Source organism: Malaclemys terrapin, chromosome 4 (genome assembly GCF_027887155.1).
Source record: "Malaclemys terrapin pileata isolate rMalTer1 chromosome 4, rMalTer1.hap1, whole genome shotgun sequence".
In the NCBI taxonomy this organism is placed as follows: domain Eukaryota; kingdom Metazoa; phylum Chordata; order Testudines; family Emydidae; genus Malaclemys; species Malaclemys terrapin.
Genome location: NC_071508.1, coordinates 110,250,321 through 110,262,786, shown reverse-complemented (window position 1 = coordinate 110,262,786; position 12,466 = coordinate 110,250,321). Strand labels below are relative to the sequence as shown.

Below are 12,466 nucleotides of genomic sequence, written 5' to 3'. Positions count from 1 at the left end.
TGCAGCAAATTCACCTTTCAGTCATGCTGGGAACTGTTATCCATACTGTGCACAGTTTGCAAAGGTCAAACCACCATTCACAGTAAAACAATTTTCAATTATGCCTCAAATCATTTTTCAATAAATTGCAAGTCTGTACCAAAGATAACACCTAACATCAATGCTGATAAAGGAGCAGGCCCTGGACATACATTCAGAAGACATATCAGTGAAGTGAATTGTGCTGCCACCCCTCACCCCAAAAACTGTCCAATGAAGTTAAACTACCGCTGTGAACACATGGGGATAGATACAGCTGATCCCAATAAGAGATTCCAGCTGAATGATCTATGTTAGTGGTTCCTAATCTGGAAGTTCTTACATATGTTAAAGATCATGATTTTTTGAAGACAGGAACATTTCTCTCACCTTCCCCAATTCTTTCAGTCAATGGAATTTGCCCAAGTGTTTAAAAAAAAAAAAATCACCCATGGGAAGAGAAAAAAAGCAGGGGACATTTCAGCTATAGAATGCAAATGCGAGTACATGAGAACAGGAGGTTATAATGAAAACTGCTTTGTAACATCAACTGTAGAGGTTGTGACAGAATAAATGAATGTTCGTCAGTTCCTCTTCTCTTTCCAACCTTAAGTTTCATATTTCTTTGCAAGGACCTCCCACCCACACTAATACCTCCAGTAGTATTTATTGAGTCTCTTCTTCAGTTGCTACTACTTTAGCTTGTTTTTGCAGATAAGGTGACCCAAAAACAAACAATATTCAAGCTAAGGATGTACAACAGTTTGTGTCATGGTATTAGACTAGTTTCTCGTTATTCTCTATTCCTTTAAGTTTTTTGGGCCACTAGTGCCCATTGCAAAGGTACCTTCATTGAACAGTTTACATGATATCCAGGTCTGTTTCCTGGACAGTTATGACTAATTAAGACATCATTAGCATGTATGACAAATTTAGAGCATTCCTTCCAACATATATTGTCCGTTGAATTTCAACATGTTGCCCTGTTAAGAGTAAGTTAGCTGGTCACATGTGATGGGGGAAAAACAAGACCAATGAAAGCCAAAGAAGGAGAGACCTTGGAGGAGTGTGGTTGAAGTGCCAAGTACAATTTACTCTATAGCAATCACTTAATATTAGAAGGAGTTTGAGGATGAGACAGTCTGGATGGTACATGCAATCTCATGTTACACCCCCTTTTCCATTTTTAGAAAGAGGAAAAAAGTGTGAAACAGGAAACTACAGTTACTACTTAGACTAATTTCAATCCAAAGTAAAATTCTGGAGTGTGATATAAGGACAGACTGACAGAACGGTTGACAGACACAGGAGTTATAAGTGGGTATTAGCATGAATTGTATAGGTAATTATCCCTGATCCTGAAAATATTTTAAGAAAGGGGATACTGCCTATTCATTGGCGTAGGTAGTATTTACACTGAAGTGCTACAGCAATGCAGCTGCAGGGTTTTAAGTGTAGACAAGCCCTCACTTAAAGGGCGGGGGGCAGGGGTAGAGAGAAGTCAGTGAACAGTCCCCAAGGCATCATTCTTACTCTCCTATGAAGCAATTTCAGTTGCCAAAATGACCACATAGAACTCTTAGTCTCACGCAGGAAGGATTTACCCCAGAATATGAATGGGGGTGGGGGGTAAGTATCTTGAGAAATATCTTCTTCCAAGTGGGAAAACTGAGGTTGAGCTGAAATTACTTTTCTCCAAGGTGTCACAAGGAATCAATGGCAGAATCAGAAACAGAACCAAGGAATTCCAACTCCTAATCCCCTGCTCTGGCCACCTGATAACACTCACTCTAGAGAAATATGGCTTGCATTTACAGTAGAAGCTTAGAGTTACAAACAGCAGAGGTTATGAACTGACCAGTCAACCACACACCTCATTTGGAACCAGAAATACACAATCAGGGAGCAGCAGAGGGAAAAAAAAAAATACAGTTCAGTACTGAGTTAAATGTAAATTACTAAAAAAATAAAAGGGAAAGCACCATTTTTCTTTTGCACAGTAAAGTTTCAAAGCTGTATTAAGTCAATGTTCAGTCGTAAACTTTTGAAAGAAAACCACTGTGATGTTGCACTCCATATGTTTTATGGAAATATGCTTATGAGTGTGACTATGATGTAACTGGAATATACTTTATGCAAAATGTGTCTTGTAAGGTATCATAACAAAGGTTATAACCTACTGAATATATTCTTCCTATTTGTATGCATGTATCATTCTTATATCTGAAGCTAAAAATATGAAGTATAACTGAGGTCCCATTGTAATTATGCAAAGTGTCGGCCATTAACGGTTTAGAATCTTGATGGCTCCCATTGACTAGGACAATTGGTTGTAAATGGATCCGTTTACTTACAAATCTTCCTGTGTATGTGTGGGCCAGCCCAGGAAGAATGGAGGTTGGGGTCTCATAGGACATGTGATCATGTCACCTGATACTGGAATCCATCTTGAATCTGGTACTTTTCCATTTACCCTGTTTCCCCGAAAATAAGACATCCTCCGAAAATAAGGCCTACTTACAGTTTTGCCTCTCGTTGTAATATAAGGCATCCCCCCGATAAGGCATCCCCCCGATAATAAGACCTCCCCGATAATAAGGCATCCACCGATAATAAGGCATTTTTCATTTCTCAAAAATAAGACATCCCCTGAAAATAAGACCTAGCGCATCTTTGGGAGCAAAAATTAATATAAGACACTGTCTTATTTTCGGGGAAACAGGGTAGAAGGAGGGGTGGGGACCCAGAGAGACAAAAAAGATTCCCGCCTTGTGCCAAAGCTACAAAAGGGGGTGGAACAGAACAAAGGGGGCTGCCAGCCCCTGCTTTACACCAAAGATGTTTGCTGGAACTAACAAGGACTGTACCAGGGGAAAGGACTGGGCCAAGACTAGGAAGGAGTCTAGTCTGTGAAAGCAGCTTATTGGAACCTCTCTGCGGATGACATTTTACCTGTAGACAGTTTCTTAATGTATTAGGCTTAGACTTGCGTGTTTTTGCTTTATTTTGTTTGGTGACTTACTTTGTTCTGTCTGTTATTACTTGAAGCCATTTGAATCCTACTTTTTATACTTAATAAAAATCACTTGTTTATTAATGAACCCAGAGTAAGTGATTAATACCTAGGGGAGTAAACAGCTGTGCATATCTCTCTATCAGTGTTATAGAGGGCAGACAATTTATGAGCTTACCCTGTATAAGCTTTGTACAGAGTAAAATGGATTTATTTGGTGTTTGGATCCCATTGGGAACTGGGTGCTGGAAGTAAGTGACCTGCTGAGCAGTTTTTGGTTAAAGTCTGCAGCTTTGGGGGCGTGGACCAGACGTGGATCTGCGTTGCAGCAGGCTAGCGTGTCTGGCTTAACAAGGCAGGGTTCTGGACTCCCAAGCTGGCAGGGAAAACGGACTCAGAGGTAATCTCAGCACGTCAGGTGACAGTCCCAAGGGGGTCTTTGTGACCAAACCCGTCACTACTATAAAACATTCTGTTCAGAGTTACGAACATTTCAGTTATGAACAACCTCCATTCCCAAGGTGTTTGTAACTGAGATTCTACTGCATCTCCTCTATGATTGGTTGCCTCTGCAGGTGTAAAGTATATGGGTGGACAAGCAGTCTCCCTTCTCATTATTTTGCAGCAGAGGCAGCTGTGGAAGAGTGTGTAGGCACACAACACGGTAATACATTTACTACAGGAATAAGCTTTAATGCAACATCAGCATGGAAACTGAAATCCATAAAGGTTGAGAAATTTTAAACTTGAGGTTCCTGCAACATTAACTCACATGTGCCTATAACAGACAGCTGCGTAATGACATTAAAATAAAGTACACCTCTTACCAGAGAAGGGTTTCCTAATGCACTGCTGCTGCTTTCCCATACATTTGCAACTCCTAAAAATATATAAATACTTTTCTAGCTAAAGAGAACTGCAGATCTGGATAGAGCAAGTTAAATGTCTGAAAGGAGGAAATTCACTATGAAGCCATTAGTGAATGTGTACAGTACTTACATTCATCCAGCCCTAGCTGATAAGCCAGGTTCTGCAGGCCTCGAACCTTTTCCATTAGGTTTGCTGTGGTAAGGCTCCCCAGCTCTAAAAAACAAAATAAATGTGATTTTTAACACTGTCTGTTGCCCTCTAGTGGCAACTAAGCCGTATTAGCTATTTAGCAAAGAGCCTTCAGGTCATATTGTTGATGTGCTCGCTCTGCCCCTTGGAGACAGCATATGTTCAGTAGTCCTCCTCACATCTGGATAACAGGGAAATAGTGCAGGCCCATAGATTCCTTATTTGGAATTCCCAGTGTGGGTGGCTAAATCTGAATGGATTACAAAACTATAGACCGGGGTTGGCAACCTTTCAGAAGTGGTGAGCCGAGTCTTCACTCTAATTTAAGGTTTCGCGTGTCAGTAATACATTTTAACATTTTTAGGAGGTCTCTTTCTGTAAAAGTCTATAATATATAACTATTGTTGTATGTAAAGTAAATAAGGTTTTTAAAAATGTTTAAGAAGCTTCATTTAAAATTAAATTAAAATGCAGAACCCCCCCCGGACCAGTGGCCAGGACCCGGGCAGTGTGAGTGCCACTGAAAATCAGCTCGCGTGCCGCCTTTGGCACGTGTACCATAGGTTGCCTACCACCTATAGACAGAGGGAAGAGACTTACTCCTGTAACCCGCCCTTCTTCTAGTGCATACTTCTTCCCTACTGTTCATTTTAAGTGCATTTTGTCTACTCTAAGTTTGACTATCGCACGCACTGAGGCAACAATTCCGCTGAGGTGGTGTTTCCATAACCTGATGTGTCTCACTGTCAGGAAATTCTCACATTTCTTGGAGGTTTCTCTTCATTTCATCCCACTACTCCTTGTTATACCACACTAAGTTCTCCAAAAAGGATGTAAACACCAAGGAAATATTTGTAGACATTCTGCTGTCTTCTCATCTTAGACACACGCCTTAACTGTACACCACTTATTAATTATGAATACTTTTGCTCTTTAGTCAAATTAATTTCGCGGACTCCCTGACTGTTTTGTTGCTCTTCTCTGAGCTCCCTACAACGTTAATACCTGTATAGCATATGGAGGTGAACACAGTATCTCAGATGTGACTGAACCAGAGCCATACAACGAAGAATAATTCACCTTTTTGCTTTGCTATTGTTTTGCCATCATATAGTTTATTATTTTGGAAGTAAACAAGTTTGAAGCTCGAGGAGGTAACTGACACAAATTAACAAAAACTTTTAACTCAACAACCCGTTTTCCAATAGGAATCCAAAGGCCTGTAGATTTTGTACTTTTGGAGACAGTAGTAAAATCATAGCTGTTCCATAGCACAGCCAGCACGGTACTTAAAAGGAGAGATTAGATCTGTTACATATCGATACAACTATTTTCTGCAGAATCATTTACTTTTAGATCAAATTAATTGAGCTCTCACAAGTCAGTCTGTTAGTTTACAGATTAAAAGTTACCCCTCTAACATCTCCAATTCCTCCAGGGAAAAAAAATAAAAAAAATGAAACATTAGGTCAGAGGTTTGAAAAAATAAAACAAAATTAGTAACTGACTTGTACGTTGTAAACTTTAAGATACAGGCTGTATGTTAAGTTTATTATGTGAAAACATTTGATTAACTTATTCATAACCATTATTTGCTTTGTGTTATCCATCATGTAACTAGATCAGTCATCAAATGATTGTTCCAGAATTTAAGATTTCATTTAAGAGATATTTCTAGTACTATGGTTGTGAAGAGAACATTGAAAACATGAGTCAAGGCTAATTGATTTGGTGGGTGCATCTTCACTAGGAAAAAGGTATGGATAGTTCTCTGAAAACATCCACTCAATTTGCAGCAGCAGTCAAAAAAGCTAACAGAATATTAGGAACCAGTAGGAGAGGGATAGATAATAAGACAGAAAATATAATGCCTCTATATAAATCCATAGTACCCTGTAGGGGGCCAGGGTGGCTGCCCTCCGAACCTGAGGGTAAAGGGCCTTTCCCTCAGCCTGAGTGGGCGGGGCCAGCCCAAGCTTGCTCCACCCCCCGGAAGGGGAGGGGTGGGACAGGAAGTATAAAGGGCGGGGCCCTTAGCTCAGTTGGAGCAGCACCAGGGAGGGAGGCAGACGCAGACCGCGGGCTGCTCCCTTCAGACCCTGCTGCCACGCCAGGGGAGGCCCTGGACCAGTGGAGACCTCACCTGGAGGACGGACTGGGGCTGCCAGGACTGCCCGCTGCCGAGTACCCAGAGGAGCTGGAGGAGCCTAAGCCTGAGGGGGAGCTGGAGCTGCCAGCAGCGGACTACCCCGACGCACCGGTGGGACCAGAGGGATTCGAACGAGCAATCGGGTAGGAAGTAGCCCAGGGACAGAGCTGCACAGTGGTGAGTCTGTATTGCGGAAGGACGCCGCTGATCCAGTGGCGGGACCCTCGTCCTGCCACTGTCAGGGCCCTGGGCTGGAACGCAGTGGTGTAGGGTGGGCCTGCGTTCCCCTCCCCTGCCTGAGGGGCGCGCTACTGACCTTAGCCAGCGCTCCCCTGTCTGAGGGGCGCGCTACTGACCTTAGCCGGCGCTCCCCTGCCTGAGGGGCGCGCTACTGACTCTGGCTGGCGGCCGCCCCGCCGCTAATTCCCTGCTGACGGAGGCGTGACCCAGGCCGGCCAGTGACCTCATAGCTCCCCACCGCCCCCTAACGGGTAGGTGGGTCGAAGCAGATCACATACCCCCACACCTTGAATATGACATGCAGTTCTGGTTGCCCCATCTCAAAAAACATACATTAGAATTGGAAAAGATACAGAGGAGGACAACAAAAATGATTATGAATATGGAACAACTTCCATATGAGGAGAGATTAACAAGACTGGGACTTTTCAGCATAGAAAAAAGATGACTAAGGTGGCATATGATAGAGGTCTATAAAATCATGAATGGTGTAGAGAAAGTAAATAAGGAAGTGTTATTTACTTCTTCATATAACACAAGAACCAGGAGTCACCCAGTGAAATTAATAGGCAGCAGGTTTAAAACAAACAAAAGGAGGTACTTCTTCACACAATGTACAGTCAACCTGTAGAACTCTTTGCCAGGGGATATACTGAAGGCCCAAACTATAACAGGATTCGAAAAAGAATTATGTAAGTTCATGTAGGATACGTCCATCAATGCTTATTAGCCAAGATGGTCAGGGATGCAACATCATGCTCTGGGTGTCCCTAGCCTCTGACTGCCAGAAGCTGGGAGTGGAGGACAGGGGATGGATCACTTGAAAATTGCATGTTCTGTTTATTCTCTCTGAAGCACCTGGCATAGGCTAGTGTCAGAAGACAGGATACTGGGCTAGATGGATCACTGGTGTAACCCAGCATGGCCATTCTTATATTCTGAAGGTACATTAACACCACCTTTTTTCTCCTAGTGAAGATATACCCCCCTACAGACTGTCTGAAACAGTAGTTCTGACAGGTGCGAACAGTAATTGAGGGCAATTAACTTTGAAATTTAAGTTGACCATTTGAATGGTCACATAAATTAAATCGCCGCTGATCATTTTAGCAGAATCAGAATGCAGCATTTTCTCTGCAGAGACTGGCAGATGGTGACTAGGAAGATGCCTAGCTCATTGTGCACTCAGCTACTCTTTTCCTCAAATGTAAAAGAAACCCCAAAGAGCTAGGAAAGTTCTGCCAGCCTTGTAATAAAGAGCCAACACGCAGGAGCAGGAATCCTACATAGAAGGTACCTTTACAAAACTCACATTTTGAGTAGAAGTAGCAGCACCTACAGGGACAAATTGCGTTAGAAGTACCCAAGGGACTATGATCAAACAGTTTGTGACTGCTCTTTAGCCTAATTCTATTAGCAGCTGTGCAACAGAACCCAAGTTGAGCACAACTGAAATGAGCCATTTTCAAAAACAGTTCCTTTTGCACTGTAGTTTGTGTCTGAGTACAGTCAAATGTTTCTTCAGCCTGAAGAAGAGATCTCCAAGGTCTAAAATCGGAAACAGTGCAGTAGAGCGGTGTTCAAAGAGCTATTTCTACAGTACATGCACTCCTGGGGAGCTCTGTTGAACACTTCCGAAGCTACTGATGTTTTCTAGATCACAAATAGCTCCCAAATAAAGAAACTCAGTCACAGTTGTGGAAGCAGGGAAAGAAAGAGAGAGTATAAGTGCAGCCATTTAAGTGTCAGAGACAGAGCAACTGTTCTGTCAAGTCTTAGCCTAATATTGTGAGACCTGTAGAAGCAGGGCTCACATCAGAAGTGAGTGGAAAACAGCAGAATAGTCAGTGTGACCTAGCTTTGAGATAACGATGTTTGAGAAGAGAAAGTGAGAAAATACTGGAATAGATAGCAAATAGCCTAAATAAAATGCAGATGTTTTAAATTAATGCACGTCACAAAGAGGTATAAATGCTTGTGAGATTTTGCTTGTACTTTGGAGAAACTGAGGCAGAGATGCTCTCTGTCAGCTGTATTCTTCCCTTGCAACTGCATGTCCTGAATAAAGCTGTCTCTGATTTTGTTGCTTCCAACCTGAGAGTGGAGTTCGTTTCTTCCACACTGTCTGAGAAAAATTCATCTGAGGAAAAGCCCTTCAATAGCCCCACTTTCGTTAGCCTATTAGAATTAGTAGGATTTCTAGCCAAGGGGGGGAAAACCACAGTTGAACTTCTCCAGAAATCAAGATTTCTTGTCACTCTGTGAGTAACTGGCACAGAAAGAGATATTGGCTTGTGCTTTTTCTTTTTTTTTAAGTGGGGTAAGAATGTATTTTCTCCTGGGGGTGTTTTACATTAAAAATTAATCTAGTCATCACAATAGTTCATAGCCTTCCAGTTACACAATCACAGATAACAAGAAAATAAAATGTGACAAGAGAAACAAGTTCTTCTCACACTACAGAACATGGATAAAATGGATATTTTAAAAAAACGTTTGTTTAAAACATCTGGGAAGAAAACTCTGGAAGATTTAATAATTAAGAGCTGAGAGGGCTACCAACTTAGATTTAGGTCACAGACAACGAGGAAAAAAATTAAAAAAAAAGTGATGTTCCTTGATATTTCTAAGAAAACAGAAATTTCTAACACCCCATCTAAACCCAATTTATACTGCATAAGCAGCACAATAGGCACTACCTTAGGTTCTTTTCCTTTGAGGTCTCAAGTTTCTACTTACCTAGACTCCACATCGCTTGCTATCTGATAGCTCATACTTACCCTTTAACATATCAATATCATCATTTTCTAGTTCAGCCATCCATTTGGGAGGAGAATTGGTGATAGGCTGCAAGAAGACAAACAAAATGCATGCTCAATCAAGTATTTTTGTGCATTGCTGTAGGAGATGTAAAGCTACCATCTCCAGCAATAATGACACCCAGTCAATAATATTAAATGAACTAAGGATTAAACCCCAGACACGGTGTAAAGAGCTATCCTCATCAGATGCTGTGTTTCTGTATTGGAGTCCTGTTTTTCCAGCATTTTTTTCCACTGTTGCTGACGCAATGCCCCCTTATCTCCCAAAGGGCAATATAGACAGTAATACTTCTGATAATAACCAAGTTCAGATCTAAAGCTTTCACTTCCAAGTTTCATATACAGTATGAAGCAGAAGATTCAGAATTTACAATAAATGTAACTCCCATAGAGGAAAAAGTTACCCTAGCAAGAAAATAGAGACTGTGACAAGTAACATGTGCACAAAGGAGTGTGTTCTCTAGGACAGTGGTTTTCAAACTTTTTTTCTGCTGACCCAGTTGAAGAAAATTGTTGATGCCCGCAACCCAATGGAGCTGGGGATGAGGGGTTTGGGAGGGGCTCAGGGCTGGGACAGAGGGGTGGGGTGGGGCCAGGAATGAGGGGGTCAGGGTGTGGGAGAGGCAGGAGGTTGGGGTGCAGGCTCTAGGGTGGGGCCAGGGATGAGGGGTTTGGGGTGCAGGAAGGGGCTTAGGACTGGGGAAGAGGATTGGGGCACGGGGCGTGGGCTTACCTCGGGAGGCTCCCGATCAGCAGAGCAGCAGGGGTGATAAGGCAGTATTCCTGCCTGTCCCGGCACAGCGGACTGCACTGCGCCCTGGAAGCTGCCAGCAGCAGGTCCAGCTCCTAGGCAGAGGCGCGCAAGCAGCTCTCGCCCACAGGCACTGCCCCCCCAGCTCTTGGGGCAGGAACAGCATGTGGAGCCCCAGGGCCTCCCCGCCTAGGAGCTGGACCTGCTGCTGGCCAATTCCGGGGCGCAGCACAGTGTCAGAACAGGTAGGAACTAGCCTGTCTTAGCTGGGCAGCACTACCAACAGGACTTTTAACGACCCGGTCGGCAGTGCTGACCAGAGTCGCCACGACCCAGTGCCTTACATTCCATGACCCAGTATTGGGTTGCGACCCGCAGTTTGAAAACTAAGGAGAGGTCTTAATAGAAACAGTGACATTAGCAAACTATATTTAAGAAACTTTATGGACAAAACATCTGTATAGGGTACAGGGATTTCCAAAAGATAGCAACGTTGGAGAAAGAAGTGGGAGGAAATGTAAACAGGTTTCAATTAGAGGAGATCACTTACACTTTTGAAGGAAGCAGCAAATTCAGCAACACCTGGTACTGGATAGAAGGAGAGAGAAAGATAATTATTCACGACCCAAATGTCATTGCCTTCCTGTTTCCAAAGAAGCCACAACTAACCATCATCTAAGGATACGTTTACCCTGCAGCTGTGAAGCATAATTCCCAGCTTGGGTAGGCATAAACACCTGCGTTAGCATATTAAAAATTACAGCGTGGCCACGGCGGTCACGGGCAACTTGCCTGAATACAATCCTGTCTGAGGTCCTAAGCAGAAAGGTTGACAGCTAGCCTGAGTTGCCATGGCCATGCTGATATATGTTTGTATACTACATGGAACAGAGCTACTGCACATGTGCCAATCAAACTAGGAATTACACTTCCCAGCTGCAGTGTAGTTAGATAAAATCCCCAGGCACACCCTGCCATAAGACATGCCATCTCACTACATTAAATGTGAAATGTTAGTCACTTCAATTCATGCAAGAAACTGCAGCAAGTACTACAGTAGTTACAAGAATTCAGAATACTCCTTGGGAGACTACTCCTGCTGATTTGCCATGTGAGTGTCAAGAGCAGGCAGGCAGAGTTTATTGACCAGTAGTTTACCCAGAGGTTCTAAGAAGTGTTCCTATCAGCCCTCGCTAGTTAGAGATCAACCACCTCACCAAGGAACGCAGATCATTGTAGTTTAAATTCGTTGGTGAAGAGAACACAACCTGAGAAGTATCCCTATTAGAAAGCTGCCACGAGGACATCCTGGATCTACTGGGTCTCAAGCTGGATACCTTCTCCATTAAACCGATGTTACATTTACATGGCCAGATAAAGCCTAGAGGGTGCCACTCCCTGCACAACCAGACCATAACTCTGTGACCCACACAGGCCCCCTCCCAGGTGGGGGACTGCAGTACACTGATGGTCATGGGACCTTTCCTCCTCTGACTGGGACACTAGAAGCTGTCTCTTGCTACCTCCCACACAAGGGATCCACCCACATCACCAAGTCCTGGGGGAGAATCAGGCACGACTTACGCTGCTCCGGCCACAAGTCTGGGGATGCTCGGTCCAGCTTCTCAAAGCTCAACAGGGAGGCTTCCAGGTCGGTTCCTGGAAGGAGACAGTCAATCAGACACGGCGCACACCGCTCCCACCTCGCAGCCGGGTATGTCACACACAGCCCCGGCGACGCCCCGGCCGTACTGCCCCCGGGCCGTGGCGTGAGGGTGCCCTGGCAAGGCTCGACTGTGGCGCCCAATGCAGAACACTAGTGGCATCTGTCCGGGGACGTGCCCGGAGGGCAGGGCTGCCCGTTCCTGTGTCAGGCTCCATTGCCCGGGGCGGCCCCACGGCGAGATGGGGGCGCCTGGCAGAGCCAGTCCCCGGGACCCTCACGGTGCCGAACCGCCGGCGACAGGGAGTGGGGGCAGCGACATTTAAAGCCCGAGATGCGGCTTAGGAACCGGGCGGGTTGGGCCGGTGCCCAGGAGACGCCGCGGCTGAGCTCCGCGCGAAGGGCAAGCGGGACATGTTAGGCGGAACCGGCTCCAGTCCCGGTGCTTCAAGTTCTTACCTTCCGCAGGAGCAGCCATCTTGCCCAAGTCACGTGACGGGCAACTGCCGCCCGCGGGAACGTACACGTGACTCCCTCTAGCGCCGCCCCGACACGCGTCACCTGCGTTCCTCTCCCTAGGAGGCGAGTTCGGACCCGAATTTCCACCCAAGCAGGCTTCCCATGCAGGGGGCGTTTCAGTTCACGTGGCCAATCCTCGCCCTGGGACGGTGGGCGGTTCCTGTGGGGCGGGGCCAAACGAGTTCGGATCCCTATTGGCCGGGACGAGCGGCACCGTGCTGTGCGAAGGCGA

General features: G+C 44.9%; 1 protein-coding gene across 4 annotated transcripts in view; it reads right to left on the bottom strand.

The window, feature by feature from the left end:
* The window catches only part of LIN52 (lin-52 DREAM MuvB core complex component), a 95,264-nt gene extending 82,952 nt beyond the window's left edge, over positions 1-12,312 (bottom strand). The window contains exons 1-5 of one of the 4 annotated variants that reach the window (XM_054027222.1): positions 12,175-12,312; positions 11,637-11,711; positions 10,603-10,640; positions 9,260-9,326; positions 4,031-4,114 (exon numbers count right to left, since the gene is read on the bottom strand). In XM_054027222.1, the coding sequence (XP_053883197.1) occupies positions 4,031-4,114; positions 9,260-9,326; positions 10,603-10,640; positions 11,637-11,711; positions 12,175-12,193 (283 nt within the window). In that variant the 5' untranslated portion in view covers positions 12,194-12,312. The remainder of the gene's footprint in view (positions 1-4,030; positions 4,115-9,259; positions 9,327-10,602; positions 10,641-11,636; positions 11,712-12,174) is intronic. The other 3 variants (XM_054027221.1, XM_054027223.1, XM_054027224.1) reach the window with 3 other exon arrangements.
* Between the last annotated feature and the right edge of the window lie 154 nt (positions 12,313-12,466).